Source organism: Prunus mume, linkage group LG2, assembly GCF_029339155.1.
Source record: "Prunus mume cultivar Tortuosa linkage group LG2, ASM2933915v1, whole genome shotgun sequence".
Lineage (NCBI taxonomy): Eukaryota > Viridiplantae > Streptophyta > Magnoliopsida > Rosales > Rosaceae > Prunus > Prunus mume.
In genome coordinates this window covers 34,519,622-34,546,581 of record NC_142699.1, presented here as the reverse complement: position 1 = coordinate 34,546,581, position 26,960 = coordinate 34,519,622, and the positions used below count along the sequence as shown (strand labels likewise).

The window sequence follows — 26,960 nt, the reverse complement described above, 5'->3', positions numbered from 1 at the left end:
ATATTCAAAATAAATTTAAAATAAATCCAAAAAATGCAACGTCAACTCCTATGAAGTCATTGATATATTTTCTTCCCCCTAAACCTCAAAAAAATGCAGTTTGAGTAATAAAAGTTTAAAATGACCACCCAAAATAAAATTGTTTTGATGAGTCATAACATCATTTATAGTTTGATGGTTTAGGGTTTAGTGTTTGAGGTTTAGGGTTGTTATTTATTAGGGTTTAGGGTTAAAGTATAATTTTTGTGGTTTAGGGTTTATGTTTGTTATATATTAGGCTGTAAAACCATAAACAATTTTATAAAATTATATTTTAAAATATATAATTTAGGGTTTAGGGTTTAGGGTATTACTTTTAACGAGAGTGATTGAGTCGTGGAATATAGAGTTTATGTCGGATGGTGAAACATCCGCCATGGTTTCTCTTTTAAACGACGTCCTTTTTACAAGTGAGTCGTTTATTATAATTTACAACGTCGTTAATTTATTAACCCCGACGTGGTTTGTTGTTGATATAAGAATATTTTATTATTTTTAATTCAAAATATTCAAAATAAATTTAAAATAAATCCAAAAAATGCAACGTCAACTCCTATTGCTTCAATAGACGACGTGGTTTCTTCAAAATAAACAGCGTTATGTTCAGTGTTTGAGTCGTGGAATACTATATTTACGTCGGTTTTGGTAGAACTTTCGCCATGGTTTTTCTTAGTTTTGACGACTTCTGTTTGATTTTGCGTCGTACATAGTTTTACCACGACGTCTTTAATGTAATAAGCGTCATGTTTAAAGTGAACTTTTAACGACGGTTGTTTTTTCCGTCGATGTTTTAAAGAGCGCGCTTTCTAAAAATATTCGCGCGACCTAAAATTTTCAGATTTGGCTCTTAGTTTTATACTTCTAACCCTGAACCCTAAAATTTTCAGATTTCGCGCTACATAACATTTCGCTCTCTCACTTCATCTCTAATTCAAAGTTGAGCTCTCCAGGCTCTATCGAATCCAAGTATGCCATAATCTGTGAGCTCTGCCAACCTGTAAGTACAAACCCTCTCTTCCCCTTGTAAATTCATTGAATGATATTAGGTTGTTTTGTTAAAGAGTTTTAGATATATGTTTTGCGATATGTTAATAATGTTGTTGAAGCTATGGGTTCATGGATTTTCTGTTTAATGTTTTCTGGATCACTCTATGTTATGTTGAATAAGGAATGGATTTAATTTTGTCGGATCTTTTAATCACTCTCTGTTATGTTGAATTGGGAATGGATTTATTGTTTTCATGCTTAGTATATGTTGGTTTCATGCTTGGTTTCATGTATATATTGTGTTCTTAATAGGGTTTTGGGATCTTGAAAATAAACTGGGATATCGACGCGTTTTTAGGCATACGATGACGGTTTTTTCATAAACCGTCGTTTGTATTACTTATACACGATGGTGTTCTTTAACTACCGTCGTAGTTATAATTAGACGACGTTTATTGAAAATCCGTCGTCTATATATGTCAAATACGTCTGTTTTTGTTTAAAAATCATCGTCTGTGTTGTATATTACTTGCTATTAAATTGTATATAATCTGCTATAGTGATGGTCATTGCTTGTCTTTTCACTTTATTATATATAATATGGTATAGTGTCGGAGATGGATAAGTCATGGATACACTCGGATAGAAGATCGAAGGTATATGAGTTAGGGGTGGAAGCATTTTTGAACTTTTCTGTAGAAAATCTTCTAACTACAACACATATCCGTTGTCCATGTGTTAAATGTGTTAATTTGAAATTGTTTGGGGTTGGAATTATAAGGGATCATTTATACTTTAATGGAGTTGACCAAAGCTATAAGAATTGGACATTTCACGGAGAACCTTGGGAAGTAACTACTAATGCTAGTAGAAATGTTGAAGAAGATGATGACCATAGTAGGTACAGTTTTGTGTCCGAAGAAATAGAGATGGATGATAATGATTTTGGTGATTTTGGATCTGATCCTTATGAGTTTGCCAATGTGATTGGGGATGGAGATCAACCATTGTACCCTGGTTGTAGAAAGTACACGAAGTTATCGGCATTAGTGAAGTTGTATAATTTGAAGGCAAAACATGGGATGAGTGATGTCTGTTTTACAAAATTATTGATACTTCAAGGCGATTTGCTTCCAGAAGGAAATACAATACCGACCTCTATGTATGAGGCAAAAAAGACTTTGTGTGCATTGGGGCTGAGTTATGAGAAAATGCACGCATGCCCCAATGATTGCATCTTGTATAGAAATGAGTATGAGGATTCAACTAATTGTCCTACTTGTGGTATCTCAAGGTGGAAGGAAGGCAAAGATTCAATCTTGAAAGAGGGTGTGCCAGCGAAGATGGTGTGGTATTTTCCTCCAATTGCAAGGTTTAAAAAGATGTTTCGATCACATGAGACAGCTAAGAGTTTGAAAACTTCTTAATGATAAATGGCCCGAGTTTGGTAATGAGCCGAGAAACTTGAGATTGGCTCTTTCATCTGATGGATTCAATCCCCACAATTCTCTAAGTAGCAGATATAGTTGCTGGCCAGTTATCTTAGTTACATATAATCTCCCTTCATAGCTGTGCATGAAACGAAAGTTCATGATGTTGACCTTATTGATCTCCGGTCCTAAACAACCCGGAAATGATATAGACGTCTACTTGGAGCCTTTGATTGATGATTTAAAATCTTTATGGGATGGGATTAGAGGAGTGTATGATACACATAATGGAGAATACTTTACACTCAGAGCTGCATTAATGTGGACAATTAATAATTTCCCGCCTATGGAAACTTATCTGGTTGTGTTGTTAAAGGATACAAAGCTTGTCCAATATGCGGCGATGATACACCTAGTCACAGGTTGAAAAATGGCCACAAAATTTGTTACATTGGGCATAGAAAATGGTTACCAATCAATCATCCATATAGGAGGCAACGTACAGCTTTTAATGGGAAACCTGAATATGGCACGCCTCCCAAGCCATTAACCGAAGAAGAAGTGTTGCATATGGTTGAAGATGGTGACAGATTTTGTTGGAAGAAGAAATCAATATTCTTTGATCTCGAGTATTGAAAATACCTTCCTGTGAGGTATGTCCTAGATGTCATGCATATTGAGAAGAATGTTTGCAATAGTATCATTGGTACATTGCTGGAGATCCCTGGAAAAAATAAAGATGGGATTGCTGCTCGATTAGATTTATTGAACATGAGGAAAACTAATTTGCAACCCGAGTATGGAGAAAGACGTACTCATTTGCCTCCCGGGCCTTGGAATTTGTCAAGAGCAGAGAAGAGAGAGGTTTGCAATTCTTTCTATGGTATGAAGGTCCCTGAAGGTTATTCTTCAAATATAAAAAATCTTGTATCTTTACAAGATTCAAGACTTCTTGGCCTTAAATCACATGATTGTCATACCTTAATGCAACAATTGCTCCCTGTAGCAATTCGTTCTGCTTTTGGAGAAGCCTGCAAGGTATGCAATAACTCGTTTGTGCTTCTTCTTCAATGCTATATGTGCAAAGACTGTTGATGTTTCCAAGCTAGATAAGTTGGAAAAAGATGTAGTAGTTACTTTGTGTTTGCTTGAGAAGTACTTTCCCCCTTCATTCTTTGATATCATGGTTCATCTAGTAGTACATCTTGTCAGAGAAGTTCGTCTATGTGGCCCAGTATATTTTAGATGAATGTATCCATTTGAAAGATATATGAAAGTGCTAAAGGGTTATGTTCAGAATCGTACTCGTCCCGAAGGTTGCATTACTTAGCAGTATATAGCTGAAGAAACTGTAGAGTTTTGTACCGAGCATTTATCTAATGTTAGTACAGTTGGAGTGCCTTCAAGCCAAAATATGGGAGTTTCAAAGCCATTATCAGGTTGCACAGTGAGCGTAGTTGATCGGGACCTATTGAACCAAGCACATCTATATATCTTGGAGAATACAGAGGAAGTCCTACCTTATATCGAGTACATATGAGTTTTATTCTTTAAGTTTCCATTTTAAATTATTTCTTATGTTTATCTTGTATGTTTGGGACCATAATGCTTGAATTTTTCTGTCATATAGGCAACATATGATCCACATCAAGACCGCTTATCCAAAATTTAGAAAGAAAACAAAGTGGCTGCAGGATAAGCACAATAGTACTTTCATTCAATGGCTACGCTTCAAGGTATATGTTATTGAATAACATATTGGACTTTTAATTTTCTTCTTTCTATGTTAGATTGAATTAAGTTATGATTAATTTGCAGGTTCAAAGTGAACTTAATGAGGAAGACAATCATGGCGTATCAAAAAATTTAAGGTGGCTAGCAGCTGGTCCAAACATGGCAGTGCCATTATATAGGAGCTATCTTATTAAAGGTATTAAATTCAATATCAATGCACAAGATAGCAGAATCTCATAAAGCAGTAACTGCGGCAATAAATTATAATAACAAAGTTGTTGAATGTCGTCTAGCTTCTGTAAGTTTGATAATCTCTGTAGTAAGATATATCTTCCATGAGATCGATCAGTTTGGAGAAGAACAGAGAGAGAGAGAGAGGTGAGGAGGAGGAGAAGAAGATGAGATTGATCAATGTTGGAGGATTTGGGAATTGTGTTCAAATCATGATTGAGAAAGGAGAAAGGAGAAGAGAAGAGAAGAATAGATAGAGGGAAGGAAAGGAAAGGATGGAGGAGAAACAAAGCTGAGTCGAAATATCTGTGGGAGAGAGAGGAGGAACTGAAATTAAATTAGGATTATTATTTACCTATACTGTTCGGTACAGTATGACACCAAATGGGAGCACAAATCTGGAATCGGTGTCATGCCAAACAATAACGGGATGACACGGTATCATCCCTTTTACACGTCAACACCAAATGGGACGACACGAGATTGACACGATTTGGCATGGTTTCGGGATGGTTTCGATATTCCAGTTTTGATGCCCAACCCAACCCACAGGCTCCTGCAAGATTAATTCAATTAAAGATTTGATTTAATTAAACAAATAGAAACAACTTTAAAACTTGATCCAAAAAATATAAAAACACATGACACTTACAAAGTTGAAGATGCAAACTCGAAAACCACCATAAACGCATCCAACGGCGAAATCTCACAACAAACCACCGTAAGTTGCATAATTATAAACTCATTTTATTGACTAATATTTTAGCTTCTTCCAATATCTCAAATATATCTTGAAACGTTCTTGAAGCATTTGTACCATAAGTCCTCAACTAACGTTACTCAAATGTTTATTCTCATTTTTCATCTTAAAAATGTGCTAATAGTCATCACATTTTTACCTATATACACTCACCATATACATGTGACAACAACATCATCAAGGAATGTCATATATATAATCCTTAGTTTAAAGGCTTAATGAATGAACATGATAGATAGCTCACAAATTGGTTACTAGTAACCAACTCACAGTATAAAACATGGATAGTTTCAGTCACTAAATATATTTCAATCAAGTTTAAACAATAAATTTAGACAGATTGATTTTTTTTTTAATACCAATTATATCTTATATAGTGGTTTTAAACCGGTCAAACTAAAACAATCAAGTCAGCTTTCATTGTTTTTTTTTAGTTCAAGCGATGATCAAAGATCACAAGTTTGTTTAATGATGCTCTACATTTATTCTTTTTATTTTATTAATTGTTTCATTTAATTTGTTTCCGGCTGGTTGGGTAGACTTGTACCAAACCATCATCATGTAGTAATGTTTTCAAGCGATACAAATGTCTCCTGGATAAACAAGAACAGTAAAACTTCGAGCACTAGAACATCAAGTCCTTTCTTATTAAAAAAGAAAAACAAAACAAAAAAAAGTACAATGACTACTGAATAGAAAAAACAAAGAGGATTTAGAGAAGGCTAGATTGAAAAACTCGTATAATTATATATAAATAGAATAAGAAAGGACCCAAATTGAAGGACTCTGTGAAGGATATTGAAAGGATCCGTCAAAATTTATGAGTGAGGATTCCTTCCTAGTTTAATATGAATGAAACTGATTTGTCTTCTTTACCTGTTTTGTTTGTCTTGCCAAACTTTGGGAAATGCCACAATGCCAGGTGAAATTCAGTCTGGTTTCCGCCCGGACCTATATAGCTCGTAGCAACTCATGTGGAGACGGCCCTGCTCAAAAGCAAGTCTGATTTCAAATCGTTTTTTAATTTAAACCTACCCTTTACTCTAATTTAAATCCAACGGCTCGGGTTTAATCTCAGTAATTCCAATGGAATTTTTTATTAATTTGTTTGTTCATGTGGAGTCCACTTCAGCCAAAAAAAAAAACCACATAAAAAAGGTCACGCGAGCACGTAATAGATTGACTAACAATCTAACTAACAGAGGCTCTAATTTGTATGTTTTTTGACAAATTGAGTATGCCCACAAAAAAATTACAAGATTAGATACTAATTTGAAATGACTCTCAAAAGTTAGGTACTTTTATGTAGTTAACCTTAAAAGATTTGATATGTGTTTGTCTTCTAAGTGAATTTATTTTATAATATTGTTGTTTTTTTTTTTCAGACCAAAAGAAAAGAAACTAAACTATTACAATGATCAATTGTTGAAAAGTATAAGTTCAACTTCAAAGATAATGACTAACTAACTTTTGGTTTAGTGGTATTTTCATAATATTGAAAAAGGTTTCAAATTCAAAATCCCTCAGCCCGCATTAATTTTTAAAATAAACTTAAAATGTTCAAAAAAATGAAAATTCATTCATGCGTATTTTAGTTGTGTCAGCTTGTAATTATCAAAGTGAAGGTGCATTATCAAAGAATTTGAAGCTCAATTAGCTATAATTATTTATTCATACTTTGAAGTTTTGTGTTTGAATTTTTCCATTATATTGCATGTACAAAATGAAACTCCTATTAAAAGAAGAAGAAAAAAAAGATCGAAATTTATTGTCCATAGCTTGGTGGCCTAATGTTTTGGATTTATATAGCCAAGGTAAAGGAATGGGTTACTAAAGCAATTTGTTCCGTTAGAGACAAGACAACATTTAAAATATGATATTCGTTTCAAGAATAGTTTAGGAATTTGTTCTCCATAGCGTGGGGGCCACTAGATCATTTGATTAATGTAGCTAATGTAAGAAATGGGTTATAAAAGCAATTTGTTCCGTTAGAGACAAGGCAACTTTTTCATTTATCATAAGCTATATAATTAATGCTATCATTTGATATGTAGAGTAGGACAACACATCAATTAAAATTAATTTAAAATTTTCTTATCTTTTATGATTTAACACTTTTAATTGATGTGATTGCCACAGGTATGAATAATGGGATATAAATGTAAGTGTAGCATTACTCTAATTTTATCGATAAAGGCATATTCTAAAAGTTCGTGAAGCGGATAATCTACTCTGCTATATCTAACTAATAACGCCTATGACACACGTGACATAGCATTATTGGTCGAGTGCTATCCTGTTACAACTAAATTTTTCTCCTTGCAACGACACCAACTCCCCCCCATACAAGATAAGACAACATTTAACCTATAATCAATTGTCATATTTATATCGTAGTGAAATTATTCAAGATTAGTATTTTGGAATTAAATGCTAAAACTTATCCCTAGTTAGTGTTTTTAATTAGATGGCAAGATTAGATAAGGGGGTAAAAGGCACTCCCCGAATTTGTCATGAGCCAAATATTCTAAAAGAGCACACCAATTACCATATAAACTTTTTTTTTTTCCAGTTTCAGTTCATCCCCTAATGTAACTGAAGATAAAATTCCATTTCTTATAATTTAGCCAAGTTAGCTAGAACGGATGTGCTCATCAGTTTAAATCCCCATTTCTATAACTTTTTATAATTTAAAAAAATGAAGATGAAATTCAAATAATTATTAAATAGTTTTAGAAAATAAGAATACTACATGCACTAACTTTAGTATCAATATGTTCTTATATAAACAACAAATTAAATTACTATAAATTAGTCTAATATACAATGAGATGACCCAAACTTCGGGTGCAATAGAGCAAATTCAATACTCTAACTAGCCTAACTCACGTATAATTCAGTCCGTAACTTTTTTACAAACCTGACGTGGCAACTACCATAGTAATCCGTGTCAATGTCATCATTCATTTTACCGAAGTTATCCATAACCACGTCGGATAGTGAAATCATCCCTAACCAATTAAGAACAAAACTCCTATTTTTGAATTCGAATTATGAATTTTCCCACGTAACTAGATTTAGATTTCGCTGTAATCCGTTAAAGACAAAAAGGAAAAAAAGTGGATGAAAAGGAAAACTGATTAAACCGGGATTATCTTTTGTCCTCCTTCCTTTTTAACTTATCGGAATCTTAATCCTATGATTTTTTACTTTATCCATTAGTGGTTTCTGTCCTGCGCGACACTCCTCCCATCCACCGTTTCAGTTTTTTGGCCCAAACTCCTCTCTCTCTCTCTCTCATCTCTGTCTCTCCCTCTCTAGAAGAAAAGCCCAACGACAAACCACCTCCAATTAAACTACTACAATTTTCTCTCGCTTGATATATATACAAAGTGCAATTCAATCACCCTCGTCATCATAGTGCCGTAGATTATTATATTTCCTTGGTATTATTATTCCACCACAAGAAGAGTTAGTGTTGCGGAGGAAGCAAATCAATCAATCGAATGGCTCAAATCTTCAAGCACGAAGAGCTCCCGATCCCAATTCACGACAGCCTGGATCCTGTCTATGGCGACTCTTCCCAACTCGAAGAGGCGCAGCTTCGTTTCCACACTTTGAAGTCCAAGTTTCAACAGGTCTTCGGTCACGCCCCTCAACTGTTCGCTCGCTCTCCAGGTCTGTATCTCTCTGTCTCTGTCTCTCTCTCTGGTTTTCAATTCTGTGTATGTGGTTTTGATTTTGTGTGATCGGACGGTGGCAGGGAGAGTGAACTTGATCGGAGAGCATATAGACTATGAGGGCTATTCGGTGTTGCCGATGGCGATACGACAGGACACCATTGTCGCAGTTCGGAGGCACGACGAGGTAGAGGCCGAGAAGGTTCTCAGAATTGCCAATGTCAACGATAAGTACCAAATATGTACTTATCCCGCTGACCCTAACCAGGTCCGTAATATTTGCCTTTTTTTTTGCACTGTTTTTTTCTGAAATTTTGTATCTTTTCGACCCATAATTTTTGAATTGCGCATTTGCTTAATTACAGTGGTTCCCCAGTCGATTTTCAATTTCGGTCAAAGTTCATGACTTTTCTTTTTTTGGTTTTTTGGGTGCAGGAAATTGACTTGAAGAATCACAAATGGGGCCATTACTTCATTTGTGGGTGAGACATAGAAAAACCCATGCTTTAGTTGTTGCTTTCATCTCAGTTAATGCTTGTTAATTAATCAAGCAGTTTGCCTGATAGAAAATATAAAGGGTTGTTGGTACTTTATATTTATCTTAATTCGCCTTAATGATGATGAACACTTTTGAATATTCTAAAGTTAAAACTATCAATTATGAGGTACTGATGGCTAATGTTCTTCAGGTACAAAGGTTTTTATGAGTACGCCAAATCCAAAGGAGCAAATTTTGGCGCACCAGTTGGACTTGATGTTCTTGTTGATGGAACAGTTCCTGCAGGTATAGTTCCCATAAATTAATTAATACATATAGAAAATCTATATATTGCCAATTTTAAGGTTAAGTTTTTCTCATGTAGTGGATAAAATCTGAGATGTTACATACTGGTTCGTTTGTTTCATATAGGGTCTGGACTATCAAGCTCTGCGGCATTAGTTTGTGCTTCTACTATTGCTATAATGGCTGCTTTTGATGTGAATTTTCCCAAGGTAAACCACATGTCTACCAATAGTCTGTAGATGAATAAATAAGTTTCTTGGTAATCTTCAAGGGACCTTCTGATTTTAGAATCTCCTCTTTCAAATGCTAACATTCTTTCTTGTGAGCAGAAGGAAGTTGCCCAACTTACATGCGACTGTGAGCGACACATTGGTACACAATCTGGTGGAATGGATCAGGCAATCTCAGTGATGGCCAAGACTGGATTTGCAGAGCTAATTGATTTCAATCCTATACGTGCTACTGATGTGCGACTTCCAGACGGTGGAACTTTTGTTGTAGCCCATTCCTTAGCAGAATCTCAGAAAGCAGTAACTGCGGCAATAAATTACAATAACAGAGTTGTTGAATGTCGTCTAGCTTCTGTAAGTTTGATAATCTCTGTAGTAAGATATATCTTACATGTGATTTAATGTAATTTTAGGCATTGGTCCAAACATCAATCTTAGATCCATTTTCTGAGATCCTAATACAGGGGTGGGTGTCTTTTATTTTCAGAAATATTATATACTCACAATGTGGTCTTGGAATTTTTTTAGATTTTGCTGGGTATAAATTTGGGGATGAAACCGCAAGAGGCAATTTCAAAAGCCAAAACTCTTTCTGATGTTGAAGGGTTGTGCATATCATTTGCTAGTACTCGCGGGTCTTCAGATCCTGCCCTTGCTGTAAAGGTAGTTTCCTTCATTGTGTGCAAAATTTTCATTTTATCAGCCAGTGGTTGATACATGTAATTTATGCATTTTGTCATTTTAGGTTCATATTAATCACTCCAGTATCTTTATCAGTTAACATAACGCTTTTTCTTTACTGCAGGAGTATTTAAAAGAAGAACCTTATACAACTACTGAAATAGAGAAAATCCTTGGGGAAAGTCTACCATCTATCTTCGCAACTTCTCCATCTTCTTTGAATGTGTTGAATGCTGCTAAGCACTTCAAGTTATATCAGGTACTTCTTTTGTTGTCTCCTATATCAAGTTATCTCTAAATCTGTTGATTCTTTTCATTCAAATTGGAAATTTTCTTTAATTTTGACAAACTCCTGTTTACCAGAGAGCCTCCCATGTCTACTCTGAAGCCAAGCGGGTACATGCTTTCAAGGAGGCTGTATCATCAAATTTAAGGTGCGCATATTAGTTGAGGAAGTGGCAATTTGTGTATGCTACAAGAAGGGAATAGCCTTCCCGTTTTAAATTCTACCCCTTTATTAGACAGAGAAATAACCCACTTTTGCTACAAGAGCCAGTGGTGTGTTATATTAATTCATATGGGATATTTTCCCCTTTCCCTGTGATGCAGTAAAAGTGCGTTCTTTTTAAGATAAATAAGAAACAGTTCCATTTAGAAAACGCTGAAAATTGATGAATTCCAAATTTGAGCTTAGAGATACTCAAGTGAGCTTAGATCTGTCTGGTTTGAATGAGGAATTTATACTCTCACGTTCATTCTGTAGCCAATAGTAATTACAGGTCACTGCAGTGCATGCTCTGTGATGGACATGCACTGGTGTTTTAACATGTACACATGCATTATAGACAGTCTTTAATATGTCTGCGTTGCAGAGCTTGTTAGAGGTAGGAACATTCCCAAAGGTTTTATTCTAACACTAGAAGTATTTTTGCAGTGATGAGGATAAGCTAAAGAACCTTGGCGATCTTATGAATGGGAGCCACTATAGCTGCAGTGTGTTATATGAGTGCAGGTACAAATTTCTATTTTCCAGCTCCCTGGAATCTAGATGCATGCTGACACAGTTGCAATAGTTTTTGATCCTTCGTACATGTGTCTGTAATTTGAGATGGTCCTTACCCACTTACAATGTCTTTTCTTTTTTCACTCAACTAGCTGTCCGGAGTTGGAAGAACTCGTAAATATTTGTCGGGAGAATGGGGCTCTTGGGGCAAGGCTTACAGGAGCTGGATGGGGTGGCTGTGCTGTTGCTTTGGTAAAGGATAGTATTGTCCCAGAGTTTATCCTTAACTTAAAGGTTATATCCTTAATTGGACTCTTTCTCCATTGTTGATTTATTGGAGTTGTTGAACCTAAATATCATTATATTGTTCAATCTGTATCAGGAACGGTTCTACCAGTCGCGGATCGACAGAGGTGTCATAAACAATAACGATCTCGGCCTATATGTTTTCGCTTCCAAGCCATCGAGTGGAGCTGCTATTTTCAAGCTTTAGCATATGTCAACTTGTGCAGTGCTTTGTGATTTCGGCTTCAAACTATATAGTACTCTGTCTTAACTAAATGTATGTCGATATAAACCATATGAATCTCTACTCTAATTTAATAAAACCTGGTGCGTTCCATTCAGAGTTCTCTCCAATGTTTTAAACCTGGCGCGTTCCTGCTAGCTTGCCTTTCAATGGACTGTAGGACCATTGTGTTCAAGAGGGTAGCCTTCCTACTTGCCTCAAGCCCCACGTTATATTCATAGGCCATAGTGACTAAGGGCATCTACAATGGACTCTCTAAACCACCTCTTAACCACATATTTCTCTCTAACTTTCTTTTTTGGACGTTCTTCTTTTTCATGCATGTGTCACTTTCTTTACACTTAAAAGTTAAAACAATGTCATTAAATATATCACACAAATTAATTTTTGTTTTTCAAATTTACCCTTATTAAATGTTGGAGGTGGGTTGGAGGGAGCAAGGTTAGGTATAGGTCTCATATTTAAACACTCATGTCATCATAGTTTATGTGTGTGTGAGAAATCTCCTTCCCTATAGTTTAAACTATCACTTATACTTAATAAAAAAAAGATAACATAATTTAATCAACTACTCCCCTAGCAGATCTCCCCTAATTGATGGCAGAGTAAGTCAAGAATGGGAATCATATGAGAAGGAGCAAGTGTAAACATGCCATTACAAGATTGTAAAACAGATTTAGGTCCGTATATTGTTATGTATGTATTTCAACATTTGACCCCAAAAAAATGTATGTATTTCAACAGAATGGACCAACTTTCTTGACAACCTAACATGCTTGCATCGTTGGGTGCCCTATCCGGGGACCCAGGCTCATATGCAGCATTGTTTACGTTCGATAGCTCAGATTTAACAGAATCTTAAGTGGTCCCAAATCGATATATGTGGCCGAGGAGCAAAAATAAAAAAAAATAAAAATTATTATTATTATGCCTTCGCTGGCTTAAGTGGAAGATAACCACTTTTCTTTTTAAGTTTTTTCTTAAATCTGAATTTGAACCTGCTCAATGTTGAAGTTCCTGTGCTTTCGTTGTAAACAACTTATCAGCTGCTGGGGCTACAAATCAACTGCTACAACAAAAAACTCAACCAACGTCTCGTACAAATGCATCGACGTTTCTTACGTTAACACTCTAAAACAACATTTTAAATACTTCAATTATTTAGTTGTTTCCTTAATTTTGGGAAATTACCCACCTAAGCAATGCATGCACCACAGGAGCACAATATCTCTGAATGTGCCCTCCATATCAAAGGATGGGACACAAACTCAATTATCAACAACAACATCAACTTAATTAGCAAAAAAAAGAAAGAAAACAAGCTTTGTATTTGATCATATATACACGTATGTCGGTGGGCTCCAAACAAGTCCCCCACCTACGCAACATCAAAAGCCCTTTAATTAAATTCCGATATCACCTTTAAGATATCTGCATTTTTATTTCACGTGGAGTGTAGAGTGTGGAATTAGTGAAGTGGAGGTTGGCCTACCCCATAACCCATCCATTTTTATCTTCTTCTTTTTTTTTTTCATGGATTTTGGTCACAGAGAGATCTTTCTCAATTATATGGAGGAGCAGTAATTGGAGGTCACAATCCAGCTAAGACTATGACTATCTTTTCTTTTGTCCCTACAAATGTCCTTATGAATTTTAATATTTTGGACCAATTTTGTCTGTACGACATTTATATCATTCATATTCGATTTACCTGTTGTCAGTATCTTTTTGGGTTTTGTCAATTATCTTCATATTTTGTTTTGCAAAAAAAGAAAAAAAAGAAAAAAAAAGAATTTATTAAGAACTTGTTTAGTTTCTCTTCTTTTTTGTGTGTGTGTGTTTATAATATCTATCTTATACTATTACATGTGAATTAGTTATACCACGTCACCATACAGTTTGTTACTTATTAAAAAAAAAAGACCAAACTACTCTCGGTTAAGATTTGTGACATCTGTTTTATGAAGAAAATCATAATCCTTATACCATATGTTATGAATGATTGTAAACCTATTTCCTCATACCATATGTTATGAATGAATGATTGTGATCTTTGGAATTACAGCACAAATTTGAGGACAGAGATATATGCTCCCGGATTTATTGAGGATAAAGATAAATAACTGAGTTATTGCTAAACTTAGCATTATAAAGATTGATTAATTTCTATTACTAGACATTCCGGTTGATTATGTAGTTGAAATGTTAGTTAAAACTTCATAAATAAATAAAACATTGTTAGTTAAAACAAATAAAAACAAAAGCCTGAATTTAATTGAAAAAACTAACAAAGAATATCCCACAAGATTGTATGGCATATACCCATTGTTATTATAAAAGAATTTGAAGAGACTAATGAAAAATTAGAAGTATTTGTTACTAATCACAAAGGCCAACCCCAATTAGCCAACTGTAATCAAAAGTAGCCAAAAGGGATTTTAAAAAAAAAAAAGATTTGAATAAACAAAGTCAAAGACTCAAAATGCCATGCAAGTGTCGGTGAAGGTTTTGAGGAGAGAAGAAAACATCAGATTCCCATCATTTGCGGTGGTGTTTATCCGACGAAGATATAGCGCCACAATAATGAAAATCTGAAAATCAAAATATTTATATAAAGCACAGCACTTTCTCGGTGATTCCCCTAAAACCCCTCGTGTCCATTCCCTTCTCTCTCTCTCTCTCTCCCCCTTTCACTCTGACTCGCTTTAATTAGCACTTGAGCCTCCATATTTGACGCTAACTTCGCTGGAAGCTCTTTCTCCGCATCGGATCTGGGGTTTCTTCGCGTTCTTTTGAAGGTTTCTACTTTCCCTTTTCTTTTGTCTTTTATTAATTTTTATTTCATTATTCAAATCATTTCTCAATGTTTAGTTTTGGGTTTTTTGGGAACTACAATATTATTTTCCTGATGATGTGAAGGGGTTGATTGGATGTTCATACGGTCCATTTAAATCTTTGCCTGATGTAGTTTTGATTGGTTTTGCTTTAAAGTTTCAGTCTTTAGTTTTGTTTGATCAGGTTTGTTTCGATTTTGCATTGCTTTGGAAGCTCATGTTGGTACATTTAAGCAATTGAAAGCTGTTATTCACATTCAAGTTTTTATTATTAATTTATTGATTCTCAGCACGTTTTTGTGCACATTACATTCGAGTTTTTGTATGTTTTATTGTTTTTGGCTTGTATTATTGGTAATGGTTGAAGGGTTTTGTTGATTGACAGGAAAGGGGAAAAAAAGAAGGGAGGTTGTTGTTTAAACTTTAATGGTTGATTGTTCTTTGGGTAAGCACGTGAGCCGTCTCGAACAAGTTAAATTGCATTCAATTAAGCTGTCTTCCATTTGATTGCAAGTTAAATTGGAAAGTGTTGTTTGCTTGATGAAGCTGGATATCAAGTTTCACCTGTAAAACTAATATATATGTTGCAAAGAGGTAATTCCTTATAATGGGTTGATTCCGAAGTTTCAAATTTGGCTGTTTCCTTTTGAGGGGTGAAAATATCGTGGCTTTGATCGTTTGGAGTGTGGGGAGCAGGTTAACAATTACGTTGGGTTAATTGGTTGTAATGGATCATAACAGTCCGAGGGAAAAAGACTCTGAAGTTGATCTTGAAAGTGGGGTGGTAGTTAGTGAAGAAGATTCAAGCGACAGCGCTGTTTCGAGTGCTAAGAAGCAGGCAAAGACATTAATTTCTAAGGTTTGTGGTGGACTTTTGGATGGATCAGTTAAGGTTGAAGAGAGGGTCAGTTTGTGTGGCAATGGGTCCAATTCCAATGGAGTATCCCCCGAGAATTTGAAAGTGGCAACAAACAAGATGTTGCAAGGAAATGAAGGTACAGATCACGTAGAGAAGACACGGGTGAAGGATAAGCGTAAGAAGACGAGCAATAAAAAACCTCCTAAACCTCCCAGACCTCCAAGAGGCCCATCTTTGGATGCAGCAGACCAGAAGTTGATCAAGGAACTCTCTGAGATTGCCATGTGGAAACGTGCAAGGATTGATCGGATGAAAGCCTTGAAGAAGATGAAAGCTGCTAAGGCATCATCTTCCAATAGCAGCATATTTGCCATGGTGTTCACCATTCTCTTCTGTCTTGTGCTAATCTTTCAAGGTAATATTTCTTTTATTGAACTTGAGTGTCAGTAACCAGATCTGCGGTATTTGATAGTTCTTAACTTGTTTCTGGTGATAATAAATAGCTTAGTTTAAGACAGAACACTTTTTCCTAGTTAGGAACCCAATGAAATACATGGCCAAACTGTTTTGGTGAACTTGTGATGTGCATATCATTTTTGCTTTATGTGATTGATAGTTAAACTTTTGGATCTCATCAGTGCTTACTCTATCATTTCTTTTGGCTAATCCCTGAAACATAAATGGGTTAATTTTTACATACATTGTTTACAGAGATGCCTAAAGCCCTTTCCTTGCCCCTATTATTTGGTTTTTATTTCTGTTTATTTGATTAAATATGCCTTTTGTCTTCAAAAGTGTAATACTAGTTTCTTTATCATCTTTTTCCTCTATAGATAGGGTCAGCAACTAACATAGGGAGACTAGGCTATATCTGATTGAAAGTAGGTTAGGCTTTAGAAAACACTTTGATGGAAGTGGAATTTTTTTTTTTTTGGGGAACAATTTTGTGGTGCTTTTTTCCTTTCCTATTAAGGGTTTATGATCATTTTTCCCTACTCATTACTAGACATTTATATCCTTTTTGCTTATACTCATAACTTGACAGTAACATTCTATTGGCATTTCTGTGCAGGAATTTCTTCTAGAAGAAGCTCACCTGTAAGCTTCGAGGGATCTCCTGTGTCTGGAGGAGGAATGGAGGGCAGTTTGATCTCCGTTCAGTACTACCCAAATCTGTCATCAACTGCCCCAAATGGGCCTGGTTCTGAGTCCCCCAAGTACGTTAGTTCATTTTAGCTTTAAATGTATCCTGGTAAAATTGCTGTTTTGTTGTTGTTGGGAATCTTCATATCTTAGAATTTTTTTTCTTTAACGGGAGGAATAATATTAGTTTCAGAGTCTGAAATAAAATATTTCACTTTTATTGCACCTTGCAGTATCGTAGAGCAGGTTGCTGGTTCAGATCCGCAGGAGAAGCTGAAAAGATGGGCAGGATGATGTTGCAATTTTGTTGCCTAGTCTATCTGGAAGAACAAATTTCCATATGCTTTTGAATCCTCATGCAAGCCATTGATACTTCCACTTTTTCGTTTGAATGGTCTACTGAAGCTGATACATCCCCTGTATGTACAAAGAGAGAGAGAGAGAGAAAGAGAGAGGTTACGTACGATACAATTTTTAGTCGTGTTCTGCAGGTGTTGTCAAGTGCATACTGATGAGTTGCCTTCTTTGCAACCTGTCCAAATAAAATTATGGTAATTATCCTACTAGTTTAGTTTTCCAAGATTTAGAATCGAAATTCTTTTCCCTTGTAAATTCTAGAAAATCACCAATTCTTCTGTTCAAATACTGCATTTTTTTTACCCTTTCGGCTGAAATTGGAAGTGATAAGTGAATCCCATTGGCACTTAGTGTTTATGCAGGCATGTGATCTAAATGCCATTTTCCTTTTATGAAATTCAGGGTTTATTATGATGGGGTTTCTAAATGTAGTTTGGATTTGGATGATGCAACGGTTTCTTTCGCAAGATGCAAAGATTTCCTTTATGGCTGGAAATGCCATGAATGTAGGTATGTTTTCCCAATGAGCGCGAGGGGTTGATAATTTTGATCTCCTGTTGTTTTGCTAGAAAGTCTAGTAACTCTTGTTATGTAATGTGTATTGGTTTTGGCCACAAATGGTTTTGAAGAAAAGGGAAACGACTTTTCCAAACTTGGCAATATGGATCCATTGATTTCTCTTTTCTGGTTGTGTGGGACCATTTAAGGCAATCCCAAATGTTGTGCGCGCCTTGGTTCCCTCTTCCCTTTTCTGTTTATCAAAGTCCTGTGAACCAGGTTGTTGTTTTGACATGCTGTGAGGCATTGGCCTTGGCAATGCTGGCATGTGATTTCACATGGTATTGGCTTCATCTTCTAGTCAGCGGCTCTCCTCTGTATAATTGCTGCATGGGAATTGAGAATAGACCTGTCTGTCTACACCTGTGCTTCTAGAGCCTTCCCTCCTTTAAAAAATTATTATAATTTAAATATGAAGGGCCCCAATTAGTCACAAGATACCATTTGCCTTCACATGCATACATTAAGCAATCTTAAATGCTTGGTTAAGGCAAAATCTGGATCAAGGTATACAGTAAATTACCCTATAATCTGGTCATCTAAACGCTTTAATGAATTCTTGGAACTAGTATTTGCACCAAAAATTTCAGAATTTTTGGATCTCCCCTGGAAGCCTTCTGTTCACTGCACCATGAGGCTTAAAGCTATTGGACAATGAAAAACTTGATCAGGCCCAAACGAATTCCAAATTTCAATAACACAGCTAAAATAGTGTTATCCCCGTTTCATACAAGAAGCCCACAAAAGAACATGAAAGAGAATAGAAATTCTAATTTCATTGGCTGAAACTGCTGCTGCAAGTACAAATATCTAAACAAAAAGCTGAAAGCTTCACAAACAAAAGTTACAGAAGAACAGCAATAATAGTACATGACATTACAATAAGAGGGAGAGAGAATAATTCAGCTGCCCTTTAACAAATTGATAATGGCCACAGCCACACCAGAGAGGTTGTCTACCAGTTTGTTCCTATCAGTCAGAGGTGATTCGGTAGATCCTGAAAACTCTTTCTCACATGCATCAGCCTCCTTGGCAGCATCAGAAATGCCATAGTTGGCAAACCCAAAATGGCCATTGGTCAGTGCATCAATTGCTTGTGGCAGACTAAACTTTCACCACTGGGATGTACAATTCAGCACAGTTTGCCAAGGCTTTCTGTAACTCTGCCTCTGGAGACTGCTTGAGCAGGCCATGGATGTAATCCAGTGTATCAGTTGCCTTTGCTAGAAGAAAATCAGATATTATGTGGGCTAGTCCTGGAACATCTGTGTTTGAGCTTTGAGGGTTTGATTGTAGAGTTGACACACAGAGATCATAATTGGGTGTTTTCTTGCATGTCTTTACTATGAGATCACCGCCTTCATCTAAGGGAAAAACAAAAGATTGGGTAATTGGTAGCACCATGAGTAGAAGTACAAAATGAAGAAGAAGAAGGAATGAAATTGAGCAACTCATTTTCTGAGAGTGAAAGATTGGAGGGGAAGAGAAGAATGGGGCTAAGGAGCTGTCCAGCTTGTTCATTGGGGGGTTTTGCTTCTTGGTTCTTGTATCAGCAAAAGAAAATGGATCTCTTTGTTGGGCTTGTTTTTCTGGTTCTGTTGCGGATTAATTTATACTCATGTTTCAGTTTGATGGATTGGCAGATTGCCACCTATTATTATGTTCAATCGTCTTGCAGGCGGTTTTTGTAACCATGTGCTGCGAGTTTCAATTGCGTCTACATTTTGTGTTGGTTCACATGTCTTAAAGTTGATCATCATTCTCACACCAACCTTTTTCAAGCCAAAGTGCTCAAGTAAAAACAATTGGAAAATTGAAAGAAACATACGCTTCAAACAATCAGTATCATTTTTTTTCCCTCTTAAGCTTTGTGGCCTCAATGGAAAGAAACAGGGAACAAGGCAAAACAACAAACAGAAAAAACCAGAAACTAGAAACAAAGCTTGGAAGCAAAAGTAAACCCTGGATGGGGTAGGCCGTTCCTGTCAAGATGTGAGGCATGAAGAAGACACACAAGTCAGCATTCTTGTGCCGCGTGGACGAGATATTACATCAGCACTAAAAAGGGTGGCTTGGACAAGAAATCACAGTAAACTCAGTTCATATCAGTATCACTCAAGGAATGCAATTGATTATAAAATTGGTCTATAGTAATTTGAGTGTATTAACATCATTATGTAAATGATAACGATGAAATAAAGTGAGGCTCCAATTGGAGGGAGGAGTTCAAAATATGTGGATATAATACATGTATGTCAAGATTTGGACAATCAAAAAAGGAAGAAAACAAATGGATTTCATATGATTCCTTGGATATAGTTGTTTCAAATCCATTTCAAATGTATTGTCTACTTATTTCAAATACGTTTAATCTAATGCGGTTCTTGTTTTTTTAGCAAATTTAGCCTTATTGTCAAACTCAAATCCTTTCGAATCCCTCCATCCAAATGGAGCTTAAGGATTTTAGATACTGAAATGATTTATTGATTTACCAAGGAAACTAACATAGTTAAACAAACCAACAACAAGAAGAAACATATCAAGGCAATGTCCTGGCAATTGCTGCAGCCACAGCCGCAACATCAAGGAGAGCTTTGTTGTTATCTACCAAAGGAGAGCTGCTTGAAAAACCACTTTCACATGAATCTGCTTCCGTGGCAATATCATTCATGCCTTGCTCTGCCAACTTAGAATCACCTTGAGTGAAAGCTTGACTGCCTTGTGGGACATCATTTTGTAAAACCTCATTGTATATTTTGACGCAAGAGAGTAAGGCTTGATCTCCTGGGCTCTGCTTAAGCAGCTCGTTGGCTTTGTTCAGAGCACCGGTTGCCTTATCCTTAACTGCATCAACCATGATGAGGCCTAAACCTTTGACATCTGCACCGGTGCTTCGAGGGTCTGAGTTAATAGTAGAGACACAAACATCATAATTGGGTGTTTGTTTGCAGGTTTTGTCAATGAGACTGGCATCCATTGGCAGGTAAACCCTGCATTGGCTTGCTGGAAGTAGGGAAACTTGAATGAGAAATATGAGTGCTAGAGAGATTAAATTCTTCATCTTTTAAAGCAAAAGAAAAGATGAAAAAACTTGAATACTGCACATCTTGCTAAGATGTGAGTCCCTTTATATAATTGTGCGAAGCTTGGTTGACTATAAAAAACAAATATGGTTTCAGTAACCTTCTTAATATGGAAATCCAAATCCAATTGATTTTCTTAGTTCTGCGGGAGATCATTCAGATATGCTACTTTTGGTACCATATCTGTATAATAATAAAAAAACCGAAAATCAATTGCTTTTTAAGGAGACAATAGAGATTTTATACCTTCGAAAACCGCTGTATACAGATTAAGAAGAGGAGCTATTGACTGATGTAATGCATCATCTGAGCACAGTCAAGGGGCTGCTGTTGATATGTTTATATAAAAAAAAGCAGCCAGCAGCTTCCCATACGTAAAATTTTGATTTTCTGGGAGAAAATGAAGAATTTAAGCTTCTCTTGTCAAAATATTTTGATTTATCTTAGAAGGCAGCCAGCAGCTTGAAGATGAATTTTTTTAATGTTCTTGTCAAAATATGTAAAGCTGAAGAAGACCAATATGTAAGCATTCTTGTGCCGAATGGACAACATGTATGTGGGAACCGAATTAAATCATACTCTAGGTCAAATAATTCCTTCCATTTGGGGATTATTTGACCTAATTGGGAATGACTCAACCTAATTGGGAGTTACTCAATTTAATTGGGAGTTACCCAATTAAATTGAGAATTACCTAATTAAGTTGGGAATTGATTTGATTCCTACCCCAATTCCCAATTAAATGAGGAGTTACCTAATTAAATTAGGATTTGATCTGATACCTACCACGATTAGGGATTTGATTTACCATAATAAATCAAATCCCTAATTAATCAAATCAATTCCAAATAGGGGAGGAATAATTCCCTTCCATCTATGGAATTATTCCTCTGAAACCCTAATCTCGGAGACCATTATAAATACTTGGCTACGCACAAAGGTCAAGGTACGTCTAAATTCCTACTGAAACTCTGCAGAAATTATTTCTCACAAACCCTAGCCACCACTTTCTTTCTCTCTCTGACACAAGGCTCCGGCTACCACACAAGGCTCCGGCCACCCGGTTTTCCTTGAAATACCCTACCTAACTTAGGCATCGGAGGGCCTTTGGCCAACACCCCCCGGGTGTGGTCCTTTTACCCCGATCTGTTTTGCAGGGAGAAAGAGAAGTGGAGAAGACGAAGGAATCTTAGACGAATATTCTAGTGAGGAAATTTGTACAAACAAATTGGTGCTTTCATTGAGAGCACGAGATATATTCAAAGCGTGAGAAGAGACGCAACTTTGCTCCCGAGCGGGTCGCAATCATTGAAGCCGAGATCGATAAGCTCCTAGCTGCCAGTTTCATTGAAGAAGTCTCCTACTCGGAATGGCTGGCCAACGTTGTTTTGGTGGCGAAACAAGAAAAGGGAAAATGGAGAGTATGCGTTGATTACACCGACCTCAACAAAGCATGCCCTAAAGACAACTTCCCATTGCCGAGAATCGACCAGCTCGTGGATTCAACTTCCGGCAACCAGCTGCTCGGCTTCATGGATGCTTACTCCGGCTATAATCAAATTATGATGTACGATGATGACAAGGTGAAGACCTCTTTCATCATCGAAAGAGGGACCTACTGCTACAAGGTCATGCCTTTTGGGCTGAAGAACGCCGGAGCAACCTACCAAAGGCTCGTGAATAAAATTTTCAAGGAGCAGATCGGCAGAACCATGGAGGTGTACGTGGGACGATATGCTGGTTAAAGCCCCCAAGCGGGCAGACCACCTCAAAAACCTCACCAGGCGTTCGGCTGCTCCGCCAATATCGCATGAAGCTGAATCCAAGTAAATGCGTTGGTGTATCGTCTGGCGGTTCTGGGGTACTTAGTAGCCGCGAGGTATCGAGGCACACCCGCGCCAAATCAAAGCCATTCTCGAGATGAAGTCGCCTTCCACAGTGAAGGAAATACAAAGCTGTGACGGGCAGAGCAGCGGCCCTTAACAGATTCCTCTCAAAATCTACGACAAGTGCAGACCATTCTTCAAAGCTTTGAAGAAAGGACAAACAGACAAATGGGACGAAGTAGCTTTGCGAAGAGTGCAGTAGCTTTCCATAGTCTAAAGACCTACCTTACTTCACCTCCCTGCTCTCAAAGCCAGTTCTGGTGAAGACTTGTTCGTGTACCTGGCAGTGTCCAACTAGGCTGTCAGCTCAGCTCTCATTCGAGAAGAACTTGGGGCCCAACATCCGATATTCTACACGTCAAAAGCTCTCCTCGATGCAGAGACTCGTTACCCGAAATTGGAGAAGCTCATTTTGGCCCTTGTGGTTTCTGCGAGAAAGCTGCGACCTTATTACCAAGCTCACCGAGTCATCGTCATGACCGACTTTCCTTTGAGATCAATCCTCCACAGCCCTGATGCTTCTCAGCGACTCATGAAGTGGGCTATAGAGCTAAGCCAATATGACCTCCTCTACCGGCCGAAGACTGCAATAAAAGCTCAAGCCTTAGCAGACTTTGTTGCAGAATTCACACCATCAGCCGAAGAAGAGAAGCTGGTCAGCAAAAGAAGGAAAGTTCGAGAGCAGATAAGACCTCTCTGAACGACCAACCCGAGACATGTGGCGGTTGTGCGTAGACGGCGTCGAACGAAAGGAGTTGGGCGAGCGTCGTCATCATCACCCAGATGGAACCCTGCTAGAGCAAGCTATCACACTTGGCTTCCGGCTTCAAACAACTAGGCAGAGTACGAGACATTGCTCGCTGGCTTGCGCTTGGCAAAGGAGCTATCAATCAAAAAGCTGGCCATCTACTCAGATTCCCAGCTAATCACAAGTCAAGCCTCAGGAGAATACATGGCGAAGCACCCAAGGATGATCTTGTACCTTGACAAAGTCCAAGAGTTGTTGAAGGCGTTTCCCACCTTCACCATCCAGCAAGTTCCCAGAGCGAGAGAACGCGCGCGCAGATGCAGGCAAGCTTAGGATCGGCCGCTGGATACCCAGTTGAGCGATCCATCCCGGTCGAGCACCTTTACCAACCTAGCATAGAAAGAGCAGCGGCGGACTGATGCGGATCTATGAGGATCCTAGTGGCAAGACCCAATTATTGACTACCTAGTGAATGAAAACCTGCCCGAGGACAAGTCCGAGGCCAGAAAAATCAGCAGAAGGCTGCGAGATACTACATGAAAGGCGACATGCTTATCCGCAGATCATGCCGGGCCTCATCTCACTTGCATCAAGTACCCACAAACGCTCGAGGTTCTCTGCAAGATACATGACGGCGAATGTGGAAATCACGCTGGAGGCAGATCGCTTGCTCGAAGGCTCTCAGCATCGGCTATTTTTGGCCTACCATGCGCCAAGACTCCACGGAGTATGCTCGAAGATGTGATCGATGCCAACGCTACAAGCCTGTCCCTAGCCTGCCCGCTGAGGAATACCATCCGTAGAATAGTCCATGGCCATTCATGCAGTGGGCCATTGACTTGGTGGGACCTATGCCGACGGCACCTGCTAATAAAGAGATGATGATCGTTGCCACTGATTACTTCACCAAATAGATCGAGGCCGAGGCTTTATCTTCTACCAAGGAGGCCGATGTGGAACGGTTCATCTAGAAGAACATTATTTGTAGATTCGGTTGCCCGCAATCGATAGTCACCGACAATGGTACGATTCGTAGGCGGCGGATCACGCATTCTTTGCAGTATGGCATCAAACGGCATCATCAACACCCGATACCCGCAAGGCAATGACCAGCGAGGCATCCAACAAGATAGTCTGGACTGCCTAAAGAAAAGATTGGAAGGCGCATAAGGAAAATGGGTCGACGAGCTGCCGAGAGTCCTATGGGCTTATCGCATGACCAAAAGGAGATCGACCGGAGAGACACCATTTTCCCTGGCCTATGGGGCGAAGCAATCATTCCCCCACATCACAGTCCCTTCCATGATATTGAGGTGGCGGTCTTGACCAAAAGCGCAGCGGATGAAAGTCAACCTTGATCTGCTCGAAGAAGAACGAAAAGGCCATTGTTGAGTTCGCCTACCAGCGATTGGCGTCCTACTACAATAAGAAGGCCAAGATCAGATTTCTGGAGACCTTGTGCTTAGAAAAACTTTCATCACCGCACTAAGGCAAGGGTCAAAGAAGATGAAGCCAACTGGGAAGGCCCCTACGTGATCGCCGATCTGAGGAAGTTACACCCTTGATACTCTAGAAGGAAAAGAAATTTCGAGACAACGGAATGCCCACCACCTTCGGAGATACTATCCATGAAACTCTTCGCTTACGACAGCTCATAGCAGGCGCGAGCCTCCTGTACTTCCATTAAAGACGACCAACTTTTGATATTACCTTTGTTGTTAATTTCCTTTATTCAATAAAGCGATGTATTCACACCAACATCAATACAAGAGCAAGCTTTTCAATGAAGTACTTTTTGAGCATCTATGTCTTACGAACATACACATGCGCCTGCAGCAAGCCCTCATCTCGACATTTGCTCCCACGAAGCGAACAAACTCATCTCCATGGAGTATTTTCGAGCGCCAGTCCTTGACATACTCATGACAGCCTCACTCAATAGAGTAAGTCCCATCTCTCATTCTTGCACTCAAACTCAGCATTTGACGACAATGCTATCTCGTCTTTTTCTATGTCCCCAACATATGCTAAGCCTCACCTCCACTCATCTACAAACTTCATTGCCTTACAAGCTACTTTACAGTACAAACTCAATGGAATCTCTTTCAAGTGCTATGTCTCCGGACGTACACTTACAAGATACAATGCAATTGAAGTTTACTGAAAATTCATTCTACTGACTCACCCTACTCATTCGCATATGGTCTAGCCTTATCAACTATGCCACCTTGAGAGTTGTCTTCCTCATTGCAGCTTCATGCGCTATCTGCTCTTCTTCTTCATCCACAACATTGCTCTGCTCACGTTGAGCAGCAGGTCAAGATAAAGCTACTTATCGTCTTCATATTCGAGAGGGCAACAAGGAGAAGCACTATTCCTGCAATCCAAGTAACCGATCTCATGCTTGGATGCCTCTGTGGCTTCAACATGAGTGTCGAACTTGACCCGGTGGAGCTATCACCCTATCGGCGGTTCGCGCAACAAGGACTCTTTGCTACTCTTTAGCTCTCTTCCGTGGCTTTGTAGATGAGTCGTGATTGCTGGCAAGATGATGATTAGATCCGGTGGCAGATGAAGAAGCAACTCCCATAGGGACATTCCCGAGAAGCGAGACCCCTTACGGAAGACTTGCTCGTGGAAGAATGAGGAAGCTTGGTCGAGGACTTCTCCCGCTCAAGCTGGCAGATCATCTAGGTCAGAGCCATGCAGCTCTCATCTTTCAATATCTTGGTGAGGCGGACCATCAGCCTCATTCGATGTTCACTCGGCCGGTGCAATCCACGGAACACAAGGGCGTTCAAAGCTTGATGAACATTGGTCGTATGCAGGCGAGATCGAGCTTCTTGTGGATGTCATTTTCTACAAGCATGAGACAGCCAGTCAGTCAAACACATAGCAAAGAATTCCATGGCAGGTAGCAGATCAAAGGGATGCAACTTACCATCCACAGATGGGTGAGAGGAATGAGCGGACCGTCGCCAACCTCCTACCCATCGTGACTTCTAACATGTCCGTGCTCCACACATGATCGCCTTGACTCATATTGTTCCTAGTTCGTGACACGAAAAGAAGAAGGAATTGAAGTAGTTTGGATCAACCACAAATAAGCCGACCCAAGCGCCACTGCTCCAAGGCGGCTTGCCTCCGGCCCGATTTATATTGGGCGGACCCAAGTCAAAGACCAGTTGGCAAGTCAAAGCCTCCTCCATTCAGAGCCCAAATCCAAGGAGGAAGCCCGATTCTGGACAGCCCAACAAACAATTCACATCTCCTACATGTCACCACATGCCATGCAGAAGCTTTGGGGCATTTATGGGAACCGAATTAAATCATACCCTAGGTCAAATAATTCCTTCCATTTGGGGATTATTTGACCTAATTGGGAGTTACTCAATTTAATTGGG

The 26,960-nt window shown here is 38.3% G+C and overlaps 3 protein-coding genes and 1 pseudogene across 4 annotated transcripts; 2 read left to right on the top strand and 2 right to left on the bottom strand.

Moving 5' to 3' along the window:
* The first annotated feature begins 8,420 nt into the window (after positions 1-8,420).
* On the top strand, positions 8,421-12,185 carry GALK (Mevalonate/galactokinase family protein). The gene is made up of 12 exons (XM_008225183.3): positions 8,421-8,859; positions 8,945-9,129; positions 9,297-9,343; positions 9,551-9,645; positions 9,772-9,854; positions 9,975-10,229; positions 10,404-10,538; positions 10,681-10,815; positions 10,920-10,990; positions 11,491-11,568; positions 11,712-11,853; positions 11,942-12,185. Exons 1-12 carry the CDS (start codon positions 8,688-8,690, stop codon positions 12,050-12,052), a joined length of 1,509 nt encoding a protein of 502 aa, XP_008223405.2. The 5' UTR covers positions 8,421-8,687; the 3' UTR covers positions 12,053-12,185.
* Positions 12,186-14,580: 2,395 nt separating this feature from the next.
* Positions 14,581-17,938, top strand: LOC103323209 (uncharacterized). Of its 2 annotated transcripts, XR_001677407.2 has the most exons (5): positions 14,581-14,886; positions 15,308-16,196; positions 16,854-16,998; positions 17,158-17,475; positions 17,684-17,938. XR_001677407.2 is itself a non-coding variant. In XM_008225184.3 (4 exons), the coding sequence occupies exons 2-4, from the start codon at positions 15,650-15,652 to the stop codon at positions 17,216-17,218; spliced, it is 753 nt and encodes a 250-aa protein (XP_008223406.2). In that variant the 5' UTR covers positions 14,581-14,886; positions 15,308-15,649; the 3' UTR covers positions 17,219-17,629. The 2 variants fall into 2 exon arrangements, 1 of the variants encoding a protein (XP_008223406.2); XM_008225184.3 differs by lacking the exon at positions 17,684-17,938 and having other exon boundaries at positions 17,158-17,629.
* A 652-nt stretch (positions 17,939-18,590) lies between these two features.
* LOC103323210 (Plant invertase/pectin methylesterase inhibitor superfamily protein) lies at positions 18,591-19,501 on the bottom strand. The gene is given in 2 exon segments (XM_008225185.2): positions 18,591-18,951; positions 18,953-19,501. Coding segments are annotated over 2 exon segments (618 nt in total). The 5' UTR covers positions 19,361-19,501; the 3' UTR covers positions 18,591-18,741.
* Positions 19,502-19,954: 453 nt separating this feature from the next.
* Positions 19,955-20,950, bottom strand: LOC103323258 (cell wall / vacuolar inhibitor of fructosidase 1 pseudogene; annotated as a pseudogene).
* Positions 20,951-26,960: the final 6,010 nt, after the last annotated feature.